The sequence below is a fragment of the Rhynchophorus ferrugineus genome, unplaced genomic scaffold, assembly GCF_030347505.1.
Source record: "Rhynchophorus ferrugineus isolate W39M unplaced genomic scaffold, kcgeb_rfMv2 rfM10, whole genome shotgun sequence".
Taxonomy (NCBI): Eukaryota; Metazoa; Arthropoda; class Insecta; order Coleoptera; family Curculionidae; genus Rhynchophorus; species Rhynchophorus ferrugineus.
In genome coordinates this window covers 30,641,967-30,666,372 of record NW_027472589.1, presented here as the reverse complement: position 1 = coordinate 30,666,372, position 24,406 = coordinate 30,641,967, and the positions used below count along the sequence as shown (strand labels likewise).

The following is a 24,406-nucleotide window of genomic DNA, read 5'->3' as shown; positions in this document are numbered from 1 at the left end:
GACGCGCAGAACTCGAAACAATTGCATAACGTCGGATCCGAGATGTCGATCGGCGGAAATCAAACTCAGGCTCGAAACTGTGCCGGCAACGACGGCCAGGAAGTCGGTCCATTGTCTCGGCCCATTCTGGTTCTGCTCCGTGCACATCCTTCCAACTGCGAGAATTTGGCCTGAATAAGGTGAACTTGAACCAGTTATGACTCACGGATTGTTTCTGCCATGCCACTTGACTGTGTTTTTTGTGCAGTCTTGCAAAAAATAGGTGATATTGTTTACTTAGCAATGAAATCATGGCTGTTATCCAACTATTAGGCGCTTGTAGAATGTATTCTGGTCATATTTTCACCCTGAAAAGGCTTGTAATAAAATTTATACATTACACTAGGTTATACCCAGTGAACCAGAAAGTCGTTATCAGTTTTTTTTTTTCGGAAAAAAATCTATATAATTTCCAAGAAAATAGAACAATTTTTTTTATTAATCTCATAGAACGTCTACAATCTGCCCGTGGGCAATAAGTATTATTATATGATTTCAGATACATAATATAACTATCCCAACATGTAGGCATCACTTCAATAAGTGATCTAATCTACAACTTATAATCTAAATCTTATTCTAGATACTATTCCAACTTATTTTAAAGTCTATCCTAACTTATTCTAATTACTATTCTAGCTTATTCTAGATATTATTGAATCACACTCTATGTGTCTATTAATCAGTTCCTATGGCAGTTTGCGTTTGAGCCTACGCACTTCACTGTCGTCTCGCACATTTAACTGTTTGGCGAGTGTTTCGGACTAACACTCCGAATTATACCCGTTATGGGTTCTATGGGGATATCGCGCTGAATCAGTTCGTTGGACCCGTAATATGGGGCATCGACGATGACTCGTAACACTTTATTATGGAACCTCTGAAGGATATCTATGTTATATTTGCTAGTAGTAGCCCACAGTTACCATTACCATACCATAGATCCAAATAGGCCTAAGTATTGACTAATATAGCAAAACCTTGATATCTAATGATAATTTAGATTTACGAATTTTGGTTTACTGATTTACTGTTTACTTTTTACATTTTTATTACATTTGGTTTAGTTTAAGCCCAAGTTGTTTGAGTTTTGTAACTATATGTTTTATCCATGTCAAATGTCGATCGAAATGCATTTCCGGATATTTGACGTTGTCTGTTTGCGTAAGTTCATGATTACTTAATTTTACTGAGGGACATGTTCTTCTGCAAAGGATGAATGTCACATGGGTAGATTTTTCTCATTTGCTTTGATACGCCACGTTTTCAATCACAATTCGATTTTGTTTAGATGAAGCTGGAAGTTTCTTGTAGCTGATATTGGGTCCCCGTGTCATGATAAAACCGCTGTATAGATCGGTAGGTCAGCTGTATACAATAGAAATATGGGTCAGGAACACTGCCCTGCGGAACACCCGAATATATTGGATGTAGGTCAGTGTATTCGTCACTCTGTTTGACAATAAAATGTCTGTCTGTGAGGTATGATTTCAGCAGTTGAAAGGGCGTAAAAGCGTTTCCAAGTTAACATGCAGTCCAGTGTGCCACACAGGCGAAGGCCTGAGAAATATCGAGAATTGCAATGCAGTGGAGCAATACTTTTTATCGTTTTAGTTTGTTTTTGGTTGACTAATCTACGTATTTGTTCTATTGATCCGTATTTATTACGGAAGACAAATTGATGGTCTGAAATAATAATTCCCTCCTCTGCAGTTATTTTGATTTTATTATTTCTTGGTGTATAATTTTTCGAATAGTTTAGAGATCACAGGTAACATGCTTATGGGACAATAAGAGGAGACATCTTCTGATTTTTTCCAAGTTTAACAATCATAATAATTTGGGTCACTTTTAAAGTGCTACGAAAGTAGTTAAGTCTTAACATGGTATTAAATATGAATGCTATTAATTATTAACTCTTTCAATATTCTTTCAGTTATTAGGTCAAAACCAGGAGCTTTTTTAGAATTGGCTTCTTCATGTATTGCTTGTTTTATTTCCTTAACAGTAAATTTCTCGTGTGGTAGATCCATTTGAAATGGAGTGTCAATCAAAGAAAATCAACAATGTTATTTTCTTCTCTTGTATCTCTTTCTGTTTTTAGAGGTAAATTTAAAGATATGAAACTGTCTAATTTCTCTGTAAATAATGGCCAGTTAGTTTTGATGTTATGCAAAGAAGGTGGTTTTCTTTTGTTGAGAATATTTAAGTTCACTGTTGTAATAACTGATGAGTGATCAGATGATAAATAGAAGCATGATTCAGTTTTGCACGTTTTGGTGTCAATATTTTTTTAACACAAAAGTATATGGTATCGGAATTCTGACTCTGATGGCGAATATCTTGGCTCAAGAACAAATTATGAATGCTAATTATGAACAAAAAAAAACTGTTTATCCTTTGAGAGAAACCTTTTATCAAACCAATCAACCAACCATTCATTCATTCGCAAGTGTTGTGCGTCTTCCACTGATACTAACATTTCATGTTCGGACGGGGCTGGAGAGTACGGCGAGTGCGATAATATGCCCTATCCGAGCGCTTTTAACGCTTCTTTGACTGGTCTTGACTAGTTATCCTGCTATAAAATCACTTTAGGGTCTCCTTCGAACCCCTTCTGGACATTTTTCGGTCAATGCACGGTTCAAATTAATCACTTGTTGACGGTAGTGATCACTATTAACAACATACATTTTGGTGATGTGAATTAGCTCTACTTCTGTTAATATAACGCTTATTTAAGACTTAAATCGCATTCGTTAATGCAGACATTCCAATAATGTGCACTATCCTTAGTTTGAATTAGTTTGTATATTCATTACGCCAAATTACCGAATATTTATATAGTTTAAATATAATTTTTCTAATCCAATACGTGTGACAAAAATACAGCAATTGATATAAGTTTTCTGTAAGTTTTAAGGAAATAAGAACATCTTGAAGATTACTTACATGTTGCACAGCCCGGTTGTATCTCTCTCCTGCTCTCAATTGATTCATGTTTATTATCCTTTGACTGTATTATCTTCAGAAATTCGTAGGATATGAAATCAACTGCAACAAAGAAATAAGAGATAAATTTATTATAAATTTTCTAACAAAAGAGGGTGCTCAAAAATACGTACATACAAAATAGTCTTGCTTACAAAATAATATTTAAGGAAATAAGTAATTCTAAAGATTATTAAGACTTGCTTCACAAAATCACAATTTATCATGCGACAGTACAGTACGAGAGCAGACTAGTTTTGGAAGACAATGGACATCTCGTAACGCTGAAAATGTAGCTCTGGTGCGCGATAGTGTTGCAGAATCTCCAGAAACAGAAATTTGGCAACGTGGTTCCCAGTTACTCATTTCTGCGCGCAGTTCAAGGTGAATTTTGAAAACTGATTTGAAAATGTTTCCGCAACAAAATTCAATTAGTCCAAAAATTGCTACCGAGAGATCCTGATCAACGAATTGAGTACAGTAATGCAATCCTAAGGCTGTCTGGTAAAATTGAAGATGTTTCGCCTAAATTGAGAATGAGCGATGAAGCCCATTTTCTTCTCAGTAGCGATGTCAATAAACAGATTAGTCGGTTTTGGGGAAAACAGATTCCTCATTCGTGAAACATCATTACATCCACTAAAAACAACTGTATGATGTAGTATATATGCTAAAAACATCATTGGTCCCTATTTTTTTGAAAACGACCAAGGTTTTGCAGTTACTGTTACTGCTGAACGGTACCGGTACCAAGACATGATTCGAAATTTTCTTGTGCCTGAAATGGAAGAGCAAGGACTAGACGACATGTGATTTCAGCAAGATGTAGTTACAGCACACACAGCCCGTTCAACAATTTAATTATTGAATGACGTTTTTCAACCAAGACTAATTTCGTGAAGTGGCGATTTAGTATGGCCAGCCAGATCTCCGGATTTAACAGCACCAGACTTTTCTTATAGGGTTTTTTAAAATTAAAAGTTGATGTGAATAGGCCCCAAACGATTCAACATCTTAAAGAAAATATTCGTTGCGAAATTGAAGGAATTCAGCATCAGATGTTGCAGCATGCCACGAAAAATTGCCTTAAAAACAGGCGAAGGTTGCATAGCGAATCACGGTCACCATTTAGCCGAAATAATTTTTCAGTCAAAACGAAACGAAAAAATGTTAACTTCTTAAGAAAACCAGATTTACTTATCTTTTCTTTGAGCAAAGGTTTTGTACATAAGGAGCAAACGTATATTACAACGTGCACTATTAGGAATTAAAAAAGTATGTTTGGATGGATTTAGTTAGTTAATATATCCAAGATAAAGAGACGTAGCTAAAAAAATAAACATCGATAGCGACATTCAACTATAAACGCGGAAAACTGGAATAGACAAAAAACAGCGATTATTATGCATTAAGTTATATTTTGTCAGAAAAAGCCGATATATTGTCTTATTTGTTTTAATAGCCTATTTTAGATAGAAATATGATTATTTTAAATAATGGATGGCGTAACGAATGGATAAGGATATATTGACGGAGTAACGAAGAAAAATTAAAGAAACTAACCCCTCTTTTGGTCCTACTTTTTTTCTGAATGCATAGATACTATAAATGACTTAAATATTTTTCTTTCATAATTTTACCAAGTGTTATTTCAGTTATTTACTTGATAAACATAATTGTTATACACTTGGCTTTTACGACTTACATTTTGAATTTTAAACAATATTAACACGGAAAGTGAGGGTGTTATTGTACTTGTTTAAAAATTGGTAGTAATTTATAAGGTTCTGCAATCATGGCATATTATTGTATTAGAGGTAATTCTAAAATGTATATAATATAAGATTTTTCTGTACATTGAATTGGTATGAATTCTTAATCCATTTCAGGTTTAATTAGTAAATGCATTTTATAACAAAGTCGTAACCAAATATTGCGATAATAAATACATCCATTTGAGTATCAAGAGTCAAAATGAATGTTTTAGATTCTCATTTGTTGGTGAATTTTTAATCATCATGTAGCAAGGCAAATTAGAAAGCAATTAATTAACGAAAGCCGCAGGAAAACAAATTAAAGATAAACTATCTGCAACGGTGAGATTGAAGTAAATAAATTTACTTACAGAAAGACTGAATGGTGGAATAAATAAGTAAAGAAAGCTTTTTTTATTTTTTATAGACTTTATTGTTTTTCAGTACATATTTTAGGTGAAAAATATAAGTGCTTAGATTTGTTCGCTATTGTTTTAATTAATATACAAAAATAACTTCATTTAATATTCCATTTTTATGATTACAACATAAATAATTAATAAAGTAAGTTAATTAATAAAGTTATGTAAGTTAATAATCATATGCGTTTACTCTTCCGACACTTTTGTTATCCTGTTTAGTGATGTAGTAATTTGAATTTATTAATACTTAATATATATATATATATATATATATATATATATATATATATATATATATATATATACAGGAAATTAGGAAAACAATCAAACAATTTACAATTTAATCAGGATCTTCTCTCCCCGAGCACTAGCTACATTATCTGCAAAAGAATTAGTGCTCATTGTCTTCCCATACATATATACCAAATGCACATGCTTACACAGATTATTCTTTATCATATATTCTGGACAGCTATAGACATATGTATATACAAACATATACACACAAATATTAAACACTCTACAATATGTTACAAAGTTTTAGAACTATTCTCGCAGATTTGATTGATAATTACATTATATATTGACCGTATTTCATTCTTATCTTTAGTATAATCTTCAAATAAGTTCTGTTTGTCGACGTTCTGTTTGTTCTGTTCTGACGCGTGTTGTGAAAACTGTCAGGCTAGATTAGAGCAAGTGCGCATGTGCAGTCCTAGCCAATTAGAAACTTGTAAAGGCATTGATGGAGAGGTTTTTTGCTGTCGTCTCTTTACGTCCACTAAACCAACAATAGATAGTGCAGAATATTAAATAAAAATACACATTTTAAACATATTTTTGATACATTATATCAAAATTTGGGATATAAGTTAGTTAAATCAGCATTCCAAATTACACAGATATTGGTTAGAGCGAATGAAAAACAGATTGTCATAAAAATTAGATATTGAAATATATTGATTGATTGATTAGTATTTAAAACATAACACGTTACTCTACAAAACTATGGCGTTGAAAATCGTTAAGTTTGTCGCCAGTCAGCCTGCCCACCATCTCCCCTTATAAACCGCGTTAAAATCCATATAAAAATACAATAGTCGGTGGGTGTGGATTAAAATAAATTTTCGTGGTGTCCTAACCATTGTAAGAGAACCACCGTATTACCATTACCCGAATTAGAATAAATTAGTGTTCGCAGTACGACACCGTCGCGTCTCGGTCCCCGATGGTGCGAGATTAAGATCGGCCACCGATTCCATCGGTAATCTGTTTAAACGACCTTATTGATTTTCAATGTCTCCGCTAACGGTTTCACTAAATCAGAACCTCGATCTGGTGCACCAGGCGCGATGGTACATCGTCGACCATAGGTTCGAATATATTAACGTTTATGTCATCGGTATATTTGGTCGGCACGATATTTGTGACGTTTTTGTAGTGTGAAATTATTTTTATAAAGATCTAGATGACTCGGAGAACTTCTCCGACAATAAGAAGAGGCACTTCGTTGATTATTGATGAACTAAACCTCCGGTAGTTATTTTGTCAGGACTCATGATGATATTATGGCTGTCAGATGGCATCTGATCCAATGCTAACAGGTCAATTGAAAAGTCCCTGGAGTACTATAGTAAAACAAAATTTTCTTGGCAAATTTTTTTTTTATTCAACATACTTCTCTTCAAGGGTGATACACTGATTATAGCGACCCTCCAACTTTTCGATACCATTTTTGTAGTACGATTTGTCCTTTGTTTCAAAATAGGCCTCAGTTTCAGAGATCACCTCTTCATTCGACGAAAATTTCTTCCCAACGAGCATTCTTTTGAGATCAGAGAACATGAAATAGTCGCTGGGAGCCAGATCTTTGCCATCTTTTTCACTGAGTTGTGACACGGTACATTGTCTTGGTAAAGCAGCACTTTTTTTTCTTCAAATGCGGCCGTTTTTCGGCGATTTAGTCCATCAAACGGTACAAAAAGTAACGCTCCGTAATAGTCGCTGTTGATGGTTTCTTCCTTTTTCAAGGTAGCCAATGAAAAGTATTCCATGCACATCCCAAAATACAGACGCTATAAATTTACTACCCGACTGTTGCGTTTTCCCACGCCTTGGAGCGGATTCATTGTGTGCAGTCCACTCGAATGACTGTCGATTGGACTTCGGAGTGAAATGATGGAGGCATGTTTCATCCATTGTCACATATCGACTCAAAAGCTCGGGTTTATTACGCTTGATCATCTTCAAACACTGCTCGGAATCGTCAACTCGTCGTTGTTTTTGGTAAAAAGTAAGCTCGCGCGGCACCCAATTTGCACAGGGCTTTCTCATACCCAAATATTCGTGATTGATATGATATACACGTCCAGTTGATATCTTTAGAGTGTCTGCTGTTTCACTCAATTTCAATTTACGGTAATTCAAAATCATTTTGCGGAATTTTTTTTTGTTTTCGTCGGTTACAACCTCTTTTGGGTGTCCACTGCGTTCACCGTCTTCGGTGCTCATTTCACCACGTCTAAAGTTAGCATACCAATCGTTGATGCTTGATTTTCCTCAGGCAGTGTCCGGAAACTCGGCACCGAGCCAAGTTTTGGCTTCAACTGTATTTTTTTCCCTACAAAAATTTCGAAATTCCTTTTTATCCATTTTTTTTTTCACAATAACAAAAGTTGCTTCACTGAAAATGCTATAATTCACAAGATCCGAGAGCTGTCAAGTTTATACACGCATCTTTTGAGGGTTAGGGCTTACTAAAAAACATATGGATTTAATTCTAGTAACGTAAAGTCGTTATTCTGGTGAAAACACTTTTGTAGTTCGTGTAACTGTTAGATTGTTAGCACAATAAATAAACATTATAGATAAATAAATAAACAACACATAAATGTATAAAAATTGATGATCTTCATCCGGTATTATGCAGTGCTTTTAGTAAGTTTTTTTTAATTTATTTATTACAATGTTACTAGTCGTTGTCGGCTAACCTAGAATTTTTCTTTGCAGTAACATAAACCTAGATGTATATCTATGTGTCCTCCCATCTACCCCATCTTGGTCTCAGGTGTAATAATATTTATGTATTAACACTACTCTTTTTTTATTAAATGCACCTCACTCACTACACATGATAAAATAGTTTGATTCTTTTGAGTCTGTCTCCAGTTCGAAGTTATCCAAGAGTATTACTTTGATATCGATATGACATTTTGGTCTGTTATTATGTGTCTTTGCGATTCTCTGGATTTTCTGAGAGGGAGATGGTATCTGAAATTGTATGTAGAAGTATTGGGTCCTGTAGTATCTCGGCACACCTATAATAGTTTTCAGGACTTTGTTCTGGAAAACTTGTATTGCACTTATATTAGTTTTCGCGGAACACCACCATAATTCAATTCCGTATGTTCATATAAGTTTCAATAGTAGCTTGTAGAGTAGCAACTTATTATGTACTGATAATTTTGATTTAGTTCCAATTAAGCAATACATTCTTCTGTCATCAAGTTTTGCATCAAGATTAAAACCAACGTACTTAGTGTTGTTGCTATATGGAATCATAGTATTATTTATTATTATTGGTGCTTGTGCAGTCTGATTATACGTGAACTCAACATACATAGATTTACTTTTGTTAATTTGTATTTTACAGGTTTAAAACCAATTATTTATATTGTCACTTGCCTCAGACTGAATGAGGTGCAGTTGATAAAATATACAGCAGTGAAATGTATAAATATTATTTGAACAGAGACTGAGATAGGGACGATAAGTCCTGTTAGTTATATAGTTAGATTTAAGTTATCATAAAGACAAATTGTACGTTAGTCGGAAACGACTAGTAACAATGTAATAATTTAATAATAAAAAAACCTTGCTTGATGTCATTTTCATGTGGTTTTTTCACCATTATCTCAAACAGCAAGAACCTCAGTATCATCAGCAGATATAGCCATTGCCATATTTTCTATTCGTGGTATATTAGATGTGTAGAGCTCAAATAATTAGCCCCGATACACTTCTTAAGTGAATAAATGATACAATTGGCTGTAAACATTCCGGCCGTAATATAATATAATAATTTAGTATACAACTTCGGTAACATTTTCTGTAAGTTATGAACAAAGCCGTTCCTTTGTATATATACAAAGAATATACCTTATCAAAGACTTGTACCAGATCTAAGAATATAGCTGAACATACCTTCATGGACCTTTGACCTGATTTGATTCTATGGCCCTGGTAAATTGTTAAATATTTCTTAACAAACCGAACCCAAACATGGGCAAATACCTTAGATGTTAGTGTTAGCAATTAGATAGCTATATAATGTTTTATTTTCTTTTGGTACTATTCTAGGTTTTGTGATCATGATAATTGCAGCCATCTTCCAAACTCCTTTTTGCAGCAATTCTATTGTTATTAAGGCATAGCGTGGTGATTTCCTTGAATTAATGTCAACTTTGATAATTTGGATCATACTGATGACAATTTAGTATTAATTGGGACATTGGACTTTTTTGTTAGGGCATTTTACCAGAGGTTTCGGTTTACCAAATATTAAACAATATTCTAAGTATTTATGGACATTGTTAACACACACTATATATATATCTATATATATATATATATATATATTATTTATTAATAATATTTTGGTTTAGGTTCGCTTAATTTGTTTGCAGTTCATAGTTTATCCTTTATAACCACTATGTCTCCCAGTGTGGTTTACTCATTTCTTCGTACCATTCTGCTCTTGGCTCGTTCGTTTCGTTCGTTCAACGCAATTAAAATAATATTTGCATTGGTCTGTAGAGACTGTTATTTCAGGAACTTATATTAGGAACTATATGACCCGGTAAAATACGCCTTGTTGCAAATTTTTTCCTACATTATCAATAGTCACTTTGTCGATCGTCTTCTTCTTGGCATTGTAAATGTTTACTCAACCGTAATTATAATACGACTCATATATCATACCTGACGTATATGTGATTATTTTTGAGTTTTCAAATTAATATACCTATCCAAAGATACCTACATTTGTATGAAATATAAATAGTCGTGAAGTATTAAACGAAATTATTTCAACCGAGAGAGAAATTATGTCAACTCTTTAATACCTTATATATTCTAAGCGTGGTTTGACAATAACGACCGGTAATTCTAATCAATATTCAACATTTTAAACGTCACCGATTACGTTTTTTTCTTGTTGAACGTAATACATTTATTTAAAAGAAAAGGTAATCCTCATTATCATCGTTCTACAAAAACAATCTTCTTAGGGGAAACGCACCCCAAATAATAATAATGAAAAAATTGGTACCGACCTACACCAGCGTCCCCTCCGATTGAATTTTTCATAAAGTCCCGCTTTGGACGGAACCGATCGACAGGCTCACCGTTTTCTCCGAATTTACATTTTTCTATAATCAGATCAGCGCCCCGCGACGCAGGGATTATGACTAGAGCCAGAATAGGCGACCGAATCGACCAGTTGTAATGCGCCTATTTGAATTTCGATATCGGCATTCTAATGCCTCGAATTAAAGGTACCGATATGGGCTTTCGATGGGAGATCCGTGTTCCGTTTTGTTACGATATGGTTCTTATGGTTTTTGATAAGAGTCACGTCAATGATAATTATTTTGGTATCAGAAAATGTAAATCGTATTAATTCCGAATTAGTTAAAACAGAACGGTATATATAATATATTCTATATGATGTACCCATTACGGACTTGGCTATCGCGACCATATGCAAGGGCCATCTGTTGTAAGGCTACCTCAATGGTTAACATGTAAAATGGGTTTGGTCTACTTTCTAATAGACAAAAACCCTCAGTGTCGCATTGTATCACCGTTCAACAAGTCGTCTCTTAATTCCTTGAATAAAACAGTTTTATTTTAAAGTAAATTAATAGTTTTCGTGTTTTAAACCATGTCACATTTTATAAACGCCGCAGTCTGTAGGATTTCGGGAAAATTATAAGGTTGTTCTCTTTTGAATGCAATTAGTAATCCGGAATTCAATTAATTAACAAGAAACAATGATAGGTTTACGCTGAATTGACATTCATTCCGGAGTTACTCGAAGCGTTTCTTGGTGTAGTTTAAGTCAAGTTCGAGCAAAAACATAACAGTTGAAATTGTAAGTTCACAAAAGGTGGATATTAAAGGAGCTCAACGACCCCTAATCATAAACTATTCCAACTAAGAAACATTCAAGCTTTGACCAACATCTCCCAAGACTATCAAAAGCAGACTGAATTTGTTGTGAATAAACGCAGCTTACTGGAATTTGGACCTAAGTTTTCAGTTCAGAGTGAACGGCCACCAAAGACGGATTGTAGTAACTGAATTTCTTAGTTGTAGCCTGTTGACATTTGAAGTCACTAAAATTTGAAAAATCATTCCGTAAAGGAATACCTTCTGCCTTACCAAACAAAAGAAATTTGTCTTTCCATGCTGTAACTACAAGAAGCTGTTCACACGAAACTACGACTACGTACATAACTTTAATCGTTTCGTCAAGAGGAGGATGTTCTGTTTTATATCCCGTGGCTGATAGCGTTTGGCTTAAATTAAATTAATACAAATCCACCAGAATAGTTTGAACAGAGTTCGGGGAAATCTCCTGTCTAGATGTTTTGATATATGCACCATATAGCCCAGATCTGCCCTATTTAAGCACTTTTTTTCTGTCTCAGCAAAATTCTCACAGTTATGCAAGACTGGATTCTAAAGAAGGTTGTGAAAATAAATTGAGTGTTTATTGTGATGGTTATTTGTTTTTTTGCCCAGATATCTCAGAACTTTTACAATTAGGGAAATATAGCTTTACCAGTATCATATATTGGGAGAAAATTTTCTGAAATTAAGCTATAAATGTTGTTTAACAGATTTTTTTCTCAAAATATTTTTCATTTGGTTCAGTTTTTAGCCCAGATATGTTAGAACATCTTCAATTAGGGAAATATGGTTTTATCAGAACATATATTGAGAAAAAAGTTTCAGGAAACGAGCTATAGATATTATTTAACAAATTTATCAATCCATCCGCCAATAAAAAATTGGAAAGATACATTTCAAGACAGTCGAAAACAATAAAAAAACCTTATTTTAAAATAATTTAATAAATATCAGTAATAATAATGAAAATAATTTACTACAATATCTGGAATACCGGGATTTATGATACAGAGTTTATTAAAAAAAAACTGTTGTTACGTCAGAACAACGAGAGTTCGCTGGTTTTGCAACTAGCGACCTCACCTGAATACTTAATGATGAACATTTCAGTAATTACATCTTATACGATATATGTTTAAAATATAAATGTACAGCTAAGCACACTCGGCTGACATTGCATTGTATATTATTCAGACGATTTTTACCCATTTGTAACTATTGTCTAAGGTGGTACATTGTTAAACATGTGAAATGTTACTTCCATTAAATAATAAGGATCATTTTTTCAGGTTATATTGTTCTAGCCTGTAATTTCCTAAGCTATTGTGTTCGCAATGATTAAGACGTATCTTCGATTCTACCAGGGTATCATTAGAAATTATCTATCTTAGTTGGATTATGCTTTTTTCTTAATTAAAAGCCTAAATTACTGGTAATAAAATTAGAATATGTTTATAATAGATATATGTTCAAAAAAGCCAGTTATTTAGCTCTCTGGTTAAAATCATTTGGATGCCTCATTGACGGATAAAATGTCCGAGTTTTGAGTGAATAGATTGAAGATTTTGACACTAAGATAATAGCTACTGAATGCAAACCTCTTATGAGAGGATTAGCCGAAGTTCAATACACTAGAAATTTTGGTGCAAAGATATTCCAGGACCTAAACAGTGCTTAAATTTTATAACCCAAATAAGAACTAATTTGTTAAATTATCTTCAACTAAATATTTAATAACTACCTTGAAGGGGTTAATTCCATTAAAGAAAGTATAATTATTTGAATAAATATATTGGCTTAAGGCTACTTAAATAAGATAGGTTGGAATTTATTTTTGGATCTATTAGAGCTTTCGACTCAAGTTTCGACTGGCTTCCACACATTAAAGATACAAAAAACAGATGCCTGACTGATATTAGCCTCAATCGCCAACTTTCACAGGAGTGCTCAGAGAATCACTCTTCTGAACATCTATGAAGCACTGACGTTGAGTAAGCTGTACTATGGCTGCCAGTGCTTCATTTTTGCGACTCCCTCATATATAAAGAGACTAAATCCAATCCAGAATACAGTGCTAAGGATTGCTCTAGGAGTATACAATACAAGTCCAATTGACAGTCTACTCTGTGAAGCGGAAATTTCTTCCTTAGATTCTTGACAAGAACTTTTGCTAGTAAGGTACGTAGGCTCATTAAAACTCAAGCCGGTATTATCTCAGTATGGGTATTTTTCGCCATCAACCGCAGTATTAAAATAAAAGAGCAAACATACAAAGGTCTGGCTATTGCTTCCAGAAAATCTGCGATCGCTTGTCATTAGAAATACCTACAATCTGTAAATTCACGAATAAAATACCTCCTTGGCAGAATGTACCTATTGCCATTGATGTTTTAATGAGATTTTTTCCTAAGGATGTTCTTAACTCTTATAGTGCATACTCCCTTTTCGAAAAATTCATGTATTAAAAATATCTTAAACATCATCAGATTTACACGGACCGATCTAAAAATGATGAATGTACAGGAGCTGCATATACATCAACATTGAAGGAAGAACATTACAAATTGCCCTCTTCGACGATGGTTTTTACAGCTTAATTGCTGGCCATATACAAGGCTTTTAAATGCGTTCAAGATAGTCCAGATATGATCTCAATACACTGGTGGTAATCATCACTGAATCTATGAGCTCTCTTGAGAGGTTAAAATCGGTACAGAGTTATTATTCACTGACAATGCATATTCGAGAATTAAACACTGCCGCTCGTAATAGCGGCAAGAATATTATCTACATGTGGGTACCATTACTCATGGGAATCGGAGGTAACGAAAGAGCTGATGATTTTGCTGGGAGAAGGGAAGGATCACTTTTGGAAAACCATCTGATCAGCCTTTTATAAATAAATCTAATCTAATCTAATCTATTAGAGCTTATGGAGTCAGGGATATACATCATTTGGCTAGTTTTTTTGAGAAATCATTTAAAGCGCTTATCATAAGTTAATTTTTTTCATCTCATTCTCCTTTAGGAAACCATGAAGAACTCTAATAGATCCCACTAAATTGATAATTGATGGCACTAAACATATATATCAAGAACGGAAAAGATAGAAGTACCCATATCCAACTTTTACAATTCAAGACCCTTGAACAACTGCTGAACTATTTGGCTGTCATCGGAGTACTCCAAAATATATAATAGATTATGAATACTACTGCTGTTAACTTATGACTATTAAACTGTTCACTCCACATTATTCTCATGCTTATGTTAAATTAACTATAGCTCTTTTAGTTTTGTTCTTTATATTGTTTCTTCTGTAATATTAAAATGTATATAGTTCATAGGTCCTAAACAGCCCTCGAGACTGATCGGCCTTTTATAAATAAATCTAATCTAATCTAATCTAATCTATTAGAGCTTATGGAGTCAGGGATATACATCATTTGGCTAGTTTTTTTGAGAAATCATTTAAAGCGCTTATCATAAGTTAATTTTTTTTATCTCATTCGCCTTTAGGAAACTGTGAAAAACTCTAATAGATCCTATTAAATTGACAATTGATGGCACTAAACATATATATCAAGAACGGAAAAGATAGAAGTATCTATATCCAATTTTTACAACTGAAGACCCTTGAACAACTGTTGAGCTATTTGGCTGTCATCGGAGTACTCCAAAATATATAATAGATTATGAATACTACTGCTGTTAACTTATGACTATTAAACTGTTCACTCCATATTATACTCACACTTAAGTTAAATTAACTATAAGCTCTTTTAGTTTTGTTCTTTATATTGTTTCTTCTGTAATATTAAAATGTATATAGCGTACATGTCCTAAATAGCCCTCGAGACTGATCGGCCTTTTATAAATAAATCTAATCTAATCTAATCTAATCTATTAGAGCTTATGGAGTCAGGGATATACATCATTTGGCTAGTTTTTTTGAGAAATCATTTAAAGCGCTTATCTTAAGTTAATTTTTTTATCTCATTCGCCTTTAGGAAACTGTGAAAAACTCTAATAGATCCTATTAAATTGATAATTGATGGCACTAAACATATATATCAAGAACGGAAAAGATAGAAGTACCCATATCCAACTTTTACAATTCAAGACCCTTGAACAACTGCTGAACTATTTGGCTGTCATCGGAGTACTCCAAAATATATAATAGATTATGAATACTACTGCTGTTAACTTATGACTATTAAACTGTTCACTCCACATTATTCTCATGCTTATGTTAAATTAACTATAGCTCTTTTAGTTTTGTTCTTTATATTGTTTCTTCTGTAATATTAAAATGTATATAGTTCATAGGTCCTAAACAGCCCACGAGACTGATGGGCCTTTTATAAATAAATCTAATCTAATCTAATCTAATCTATTAGAGCTTATGGAGTCAGGGATATACATCATTTGGCTAGTTTTTTTTGAAAAATCATTTAAAGCGCTTATCATAAGTTAATTTTTTTTATCTCATTCGCCTTTAGGAAACCGTGAAGAACTGTAATAGATCCTATTAAATTGATAATTGATGGCACTAAACATATATGAAAAACGGAAAAGATAGAAGTAATTATTATTCTATCTTTTATTATGATTTTCTTACTAGGACTATAATGGCTATTTAAATTGAACAATCAAATTACTTAAATGGCCGATTATAACCCCATCTCTTTTATGCAGAGGCCCCTATTTATTTTTCTCTCCCTTACGATGTGTTTGTATCTCGATTCTTTAATATGAAGTCATTTCGAATAAAAAGTTCAATATACACCATTCGTCTGATTTACAATTATTGTGGTAGCATAGAATTATTTTTGACCCTTTCTAAAATCTGCTAAGATGTCTCTATTTCATTGTTATTGAATTGTTCTGAATTTCTTTAGTTTTTTTACGGATGAAAATATGTTAAAATACTAGTAAATCAAGTTACAGTTATTTCAGTATTGCAGGTCTATATCCTATAACACAAAATTGATTTCCCTATCTGAACCCATTATAATCGATAAACAATCTCCGCACTGAAACAATCTCCATTAGATATCGCACGAAGCTGGCCACGATACCGGCCTTAGAATCATCCACGTCGGCACCTGGTACCCTGTAGTCGACATTTTCGCCGCATTGTTGGGCCCCAGCGGTTATTATGGCACTCCGTCACACGTCCGAAGATAATGGTGGCATCTTGACCTCGACATCAGCCATACCTAATTAGGTGACCCCTGACAAGGTCCACGTATGCCTCGCCGCCCGTAATGGGACGTCCGATGACCGTGTCATTCCGACATGACAGCGCGAGTCACGTGCTGAGGTTTTCGATCTCGGTCGCGAAATTGCGAAATGGCCCGAGATTGGACTGGAAGAGGATGAAATCTGGGAGGTCTGTGACTTCCCAGGTTATCGGCGAAATATATGCTTTATGAAATGAAAGAGGGTTATATGAAAACCAGTGCATTGGGTGTTTAAAAGAACCTAGTATTCTTAGTATTCTGGTATTCTTAGTATGTAGTAATTAGCGTAATATCACGTATATTGGACGACTAGCGACCCGCCCCGGCTTCGCACGGGTGCAATGCTCATACTAAATTAAATACACTACAGAAAAAATATGAACGTTGTATATAAAAACATAGCGGCCCGCTCCGACTTTGCACGGGCATAAAATATATATGCCTATGTCACTCAATGAAAACATGATTAAAATCGATCCAGTATTTTTGGTTCATTCATTACTGCCCTTGGCCTGCACGCATTAAATTTGGAGTAAAACAATTCCTCTTCCCCTATACTTACTATGAAGATTTCCTGCTATCTTTGGAATATCTAAATTCATACAATTTTTATTACATTACACATTTTTAAACGCAAATTTTAAATTTGTAATATCTCCGAAAATATTTGTTTAATTTACATGCTGTGAGGAACCATATTGATCTATATTAACTGCACACTGTATTTAAGGTACTTAATTCGATAAGGATTAATGCCGTATTGCTTAAAATAGCTTCGCAAATAAGCCATTTTCTCACGAAAAAAGTAAACAATAAAAATGGTTAATGTGGGTTATCCCTAAAAGATAAACATATACCATCGCGGACTTTTTTGTAGACCTTTTTATGGTGTACAATACTGTAGTACATTAATTTGATCTAACTCGTAGGGTTAGGCAGCGTTTTTGCTAATTGCTAAATAAGCCTAAAAAATAGGTTAATTTACGACATCACGTTAGAAACCTCTAAAATTAACAATGTTGCCTTAGTATATTATGCATGTATTATACATATAAACCTTCCTCTTGAATCACTCTATCTATTGGAAAAAACCGCATCAAAATCCGTTTCGTAGTTTTAAAGATTTAAGCGCACATATAGGGATATAGGGACAGAAAAGGCGACTTTGTTTTATACTATGTAATGATAAGATAGTAATATTACATATAAGATATAAATAAAAATTGAAGGGGTTTAAAATACAAGTACTAATTCATTTAAGAAAACGATTTGGCTTTATGGAAATAAAATGTGACTACAATTCAGCTTCGTCTTCCATATATACACTTTGTGTAATCAATCTATCTGAATAAAAAACGACTAAAGAAATGTCCGTAGTTATTATTCGGTCTGAACGCAAGGGACAAATAGAAAAAATTATTGATTATTAAAAGTAATTTGGTAAATATTTTAAATCTTTGATAAATATTTCTAAGATATTTAAGGCTTAATATAATAAAATATGCAACTTACACGACAATTTATTCTATGAACCTTTGATCATTTATCTTAGTTATTTATCTTATAGACCTAAATTTTGAGAATATATTTCCAAATTATGTTCCCAAACAGTTCGCTTAATGATAATTAATACATTTCTTTAATGTGTATTAATTGTGTTCGTTATTAGTTTAATTATTTATTATATTGTAGTCCCCTTTTTACTAACGAGGATTAATCTGGACTGGACCTATGATTTAACGTGGGCTCCGAACCAGGGTCCTCGGCATCAAGACTACCGACTGACGAGTTAACAATTTAGAAGTCATCCCAGAAAACATCCGGCCTTACCCAGTCGGGTTACTGGTGTGACTGGGATCATTTTCCATGTCGGATTTTACACTCACAATCACAAATATTAAACAATTACAAACATCAATTTACGACCATGCCCCAGCAGTATTCAAACCCGCGACTATCGCAACAGTAGGTGGACCGTCCTGTCTGCTTTACCACTGCGCCAACCAAGCTGGCTATTTTAATTAATATATAAATATGTATTGTTTCATTTAACATTTTATATTTATGATTGTAGCATAAAAGTAAATAAATATCATATATATATATATATATATATATATATATATATATATTTATATTTGCTGTTCTGAAGCTTTTGCAGTTCTGAAAATAACCTTACCCATGATACTTTTGTGATAATTTTCAGTGATGTAGTAATTTACACATTTTTAAAAATATATTTTAAAGTCTCCTTTTACCAACTATGCGTTTATCTGAACTGGGCCTAAAGATTAACGTGGGCTCCGAACCACGGTCCTCAGCATTAGGCCTACCGACTGGCGAGTGACCAACTTTAAAAATCATCCCAGAAGACAACCGGTCTTACCCAGCCTGGTTACTGACGTGACTGGGATCATTTTCCTTGTCTGGTTTTACACTTTTGCCTATCGCCTTTACCACTGCGCTACCAAGTAATTTACATCTATTTTTACTTTATTGTTAATTAAAACTTAACGGAATTTAAATTTAAATAAATGCCATTTAAGAAGTTTCGTGAGTTCTGGTGTGTGTTTGTTGTAACTTGTAGTCGATAACGTATTCAAGGACCCCCAGAGACGCCCAAAGGCGTGAACAGAGGCTCCATCAGCACATCAATGTTGAGTTTTTCCAGTAATATTGCTCTCATTCTCTATCTTATTCTAATTGCATTATATTATTGGCAACATTCGACTGAAATTGATTATCGACTGTTTAATAATTGACTACTTTTTACTATCGACAATTTCAGGGTAATTTTAGTTACTATTTTAGTTCTGCTAGATTCATCTGACTGATTTTTAACGTTCTGGCTCTGTTGTCCTAGCCGCGAGCTTGACAAAAATATACCTTATTTATAGTTATATAGATTTATATGTAATATATATAGTTTTATGATTTTTTAGTAGTTTGCTTGTAAAGAACATAATATTTTTAAGATTTTTATGTTCAAGATTGCTAATGTAATAGGGTAAAAGGATCAAAATTGTGAATGATAAATAGTAAACTATTTTGACTGTTTTTATGGCAATAATAGATAATATATATTTCGACTACTCCGTCGATTTTTTGTTAAAAATATTTCCGTTCAATAACAAATAAAGGATTTACTTTATTTAAAAAAGTTCAAGTGGTTATTGTGCGATTATTTTTAATTGTGTCATGGGTTAGTTTTTTTTATGATTATGTATATGTTTAATTTTTATATAGTATTTATGGTTATTGTACATCTTTAGTTTTTATGTTTTGTTTAAGTTCTATTCTATTTTCTATAGTTATTATAGTATACTGTAAAAATAGCAATTAACATATTAAAGTACGATAAAATATTTGTGGAGTATTATTCCATTCCAGAGAAAAATTGCATCCTTTTTACACATCCACAGAACATTCAGCTATAAAATTAATTCTACTTCATTTAAAAATAAATTATTAATTTCATGTTAATAGTATTCAGTAATTATTTTTTTCCTTTTATTTTTTAAAGTTACGTGTAGGTACGTGAAGGAATATGTCCATCTCCGTCTTGATTATACTAGCGTTGGAAAGAATAAGCACATATGAAATTAGCCGCTCTCTGTCCTGCAAGATCTTCGTCCTTTCCTCCCTCATAATTTATACAGGAAAGGATTCGTATATATTCGTCAGACATCACGAATTTAAGAAAACAGTGGAACCGTGCTAGTTTTTTTGACTATCGACTATTTCGAGTGTCTTGGACTATCAACTGTTTCGACTATTTTCAGTCGATTTCAGTCCCAACGCTAATATATATATCAAAATTGACTTCCTTTGAAATCGATTGAATGATCGGCTGGTACAGTTACGTAAAGGCTGAAAGGACTGAACGAGAGAAGAAAAAAAAAAGAAGAAACCCACATCTAATTAAGCCTAATTGGGCGAAGAAAAGGAAGAACAAACGGAACGCTGGCCGGATCAAAAGCCACGAGTCGTGGAATGGAAACGAACAGAAAAGAAACGAAACAGACGCGGGAGAGCAAAAAAAAGCGAGAGCCGAAGAAAGAAAAGGAACGGCCCCGAATCGTAATTGTTTGATCGTTTCGAACTTTTAATCAATGCTTTTGTGCGACTATCAGGCGCGCTCGTCCGTCCGATCCATTTTAAAGAGTCTAACGCGATGACACGACCATTTGGGGCAATGGCCATTGTGCCGAAATCACTCTTGACGCGCCGAGAACGGCCTGAATAGGCGAAGAATAAGAAGAAAAGGTTATTATGTTATAGCCGCATTGTAATTTCGATAAAACAACGTTAATTGAGACGGATTTGGGTGGGAAAGAAACTGAGAGGTTCATGAGGCGTCTGGCGGACATGTACGAATGTATTCTGAAGTGTTTTTGCATCAAGTCACATCGGATAGGAACATATGGGGTATGTGAAAGGAAGCAGACAGATATGCTGAACTGCAAAGACAACAATATTCTGTTTAAATAGTCACACACGGTATTTATTTAAGTTGTAACATATAATTTATACTATTGAAATAGAGTTTCAATATTTTGCTGATACTATCATATACTAGGATTAGGAGCATTAGATATCCGATCACCATCTATTAAGTTCATTATAATTTTTGTACACCATAAATTTATTTGATATATGACATTAACTACAATAATAAATCTCAAGAACTAACAATTACTAACTTTTTAAAGGGCCGTTGCATTTCTCGATATTTCTCAGGTCTTCGACAAGGTGTGGCACACTGGACTGCATGTTAAATTGAAAAAACCACACGAGGATCCACTCCCACTCCATCTTAACAAAGTCGAATTGTGGTTGAAAACGTGGGGTATCAAAGCAAATGAGACAAAATCTACCCATATGACGTTCACCCTTTGCAGAAAAACATGTCCCACAGTAAAATTGAATAATCATGAACTTCCGCAAGCAGACAACGTTAAATATCTGAGAATATATTTACATCTATGTTTGACATGGAAAAAATATATAGTTAGAAAACGCAAACAGCTTGGGCTTAAACTAAACCAAATGTATTGGCTGATAGGGCGTAAATCTAAACTATCATTAGATAACAAGGTTTTTCTCTATAAGTCAATACTTAGACCCATTTGGGCCTATGGTATTGAACTGTGGGGTACTACTAGCAAATCTAACATATATATCCTCCAGAAGTTTCAGAATAAAGTGTTTCGAGTCATCATGGATGCCCCATATTACGTGTCCAACAAACTGATTCAGAGGGATATCCAAAACGAATGTGATTCGGAGGGTTAGTGCGAAAAGCTCTGAAAGACTTTTAGTGCATCTCAATGCACTCGCCAAACAGTTAAAAGTGCGCGATGACAGTGAAGTACGTAGGCTCAAACGCAAACTGCCATGCCATTAGACACATAGAGTGAGGTTTAATAATCTCTAGAATAAGCTAAAATAGTTTTTAGAATAAGTTAGGAGAGACCTTAAAATAAGTTGGAATACTATCTAGAGTAAGAATTAGATTATAAGTTGTACGGTAGATCAACTACATGTCAGGATAGACATATAATATCACTGAAATTATATAATAATACTTATTGCCCAATGGCAGATTGTTGACCTTTTTGGAGATTAATTTTTAAAAAATTCAAATATCAGTTTAAAACATTTTTTCACATATTTTTTAAAAAATATGGAAACTATTTTAAGAGTATGTATCATTATAGTATTCAAATCATCGCCATATTGTGAAAAAAAATTTAGAAGACCCAAACTATAGCAAGATCTCAATTAATCAATGATGGTTGAGAAAACAATTTCCTGTCTCGTTTATCTTTGACAAGGCTTTAGAGATATGCCTCTTTTCGAACAGCCAATTCCCAATGAGTGCAGTTCTGAAAATAGTTGACCTGATTATGCATGGAACAACAACAATGAACGGGATCAACGGAAATCTGTAATTCCATTTTATAAAAAGTTACAAATCAATTGCGAACAATACAAATTCTTACCAATTATTGATCGATTGTGGTATAATATATTGTTCTATTTATGATGCGCGTATTTTTAATACCGTTCCTTTCACCTGCGTCCCCGGGACATCTCTCCGCAATTTATATGGATTTGTACTCTGAAAACCGGCATGAAGCCGCGCCGCGGCCGATGTGACGCAAGGAAACGACGACGGCGCGGCGAAACAATGAAAAATCGGAATGCCCACTTGATCACCTACCATGCCTTACTAATCGATTTTAATTAATACCAGAAGATTTTCAATTAATTCATTACGGAGATGAATCACCGAGTCTGTGTTACAATATCGTCGTGCGAGAGCGCCCGTTTTGCGCGCGTGTGTGAGTGAGGGCCGTTTGTTGTGTCGTTTTTTTCTCCGCGGCCCGTGTTGCCGATTTTAATTGCAAATGATGTTACGGCAGAAGGAATATGTGATTTTTTAAAATTTTGTTATGGGCGGGCGAATGATATTCATAATGTACATTGATTTTTGTGTATAGCTTAACTTAACCTAACATAAATTTATAACATCAACAGCGACTGTTACATAGTGTTATTGGACCGTTTGAAGGACGAAATAGCCAAAAAACGGCCCCATTTGTAGAAAAAGAAAGTGCTGCTTCACCAAGACAATGCAACGTGTCAAAAATCCACGAATTGGGCTTCGAATTGCTCCCTCATCCACCGTATTCCCCGGTCTGACACATAGATGGCGTTACTAGAATTAAATCCACATGTTTTTTAGTTAGCCCTAATCCTTAAAAGATGCGTTTGTGAATTATAACATTTCGAGGGAAGCAAAGAAACTTTTGTTATTGTGAAAAAATGGATAAAGAGGAATTTCGCGTGTTGATAAAATATTGCTTTTTGAAGGACCGGAGAGGACACTGCTCCAGAACAATCAACCATGAAGGATTGGTATGGTAAGTTCAGATGTGGTCAAATGAGCACCGAAGACGGCGAACGCAGTGGACGCCCAAAAGAGGTTGTTACCGATGAAAACATTAAAAAAAATAATTTTGAATGGCCGTAAATTGAAACTGAATGAAATAGCAGACACTGTAAAGATATTAAACTGAACGCGTACATCATATCAGGTTTGCACAAAAATTTTTAGAGCTGATGTAAGATTTTGTGACACAATTTTTATATTTTTGGCTGTGCTCAACGCGTAAATGACTTTGTTTTTTCATAGGACGTTGTATAGGAAATTGTATTTCATCTACAAGGTATTTAACACGTACACCATTTCCTTTTCCCAGTAAGGCTCCTCTTTGTACATTTTCACAGGTGGGAAGAATGTGGAAGTTATCTCTGAAGTGTCCCACAGTAGTCTGATATCAGTGATATACTGTGTTTCCTTTGATACATTTCCTTCATCTCTTTAATGTCCTGGTGAAATCGACCACCATTTTCTTCGCTCACGCCTGGCAAATTTTCCGGAAAATGGTCGAAGTCGGAATGAAAAAAATATATGATTCTTTTAGACTGATTGGGCAACCTAAAGCTCGATATGATTTTGTGTGAACGATTTGTTATTAGGCTTTTTACGATTGCCTAAATATTTCTCTATAACCTATTTAAGCCTTCTTTTTGACTATTCGTCATGACCGTATTTAATTGTGGGCAAAAAAATGCCTTCCTTCACCTTTGCTACCAAAAAGCTCGGAAATTTTGAAAATATGTAATTGAAGCTATCCCCATCTTTGGCGAGAAATTTTGCGAATTGCCATTAATCCTAACTATATGGCCA

At 34.0% G+C, this 24,406-nt stretch overlaps 1 protein-coding gene across 2 annotated transcripts in view; it reads right to left on the bottom strand.

Annotated features, from left to right (window-relative positions):
- The window catches only part of Kni (knirps), a 902,599-nt gene that overhangs the window by 554,685 nt on the left and 323,508 nt on the right, over positions 1-24,406 (bottom strand). For both annotated transcript variants that reach the window (XM_076415606.1, XM_076415607.1), the window contains one exon: positions 2,992-3,093. In XM_076415606.1, the coding sequence (XP_076271721.1) occupies positions 2,992-3,039 (48 nt within the window). In that variant the 5' untranslated portion in view covers positions 3,040-3,093. The remainder of the gene's footprint in view (positions 1-2,991; positions 3,094-24,406) is intronic.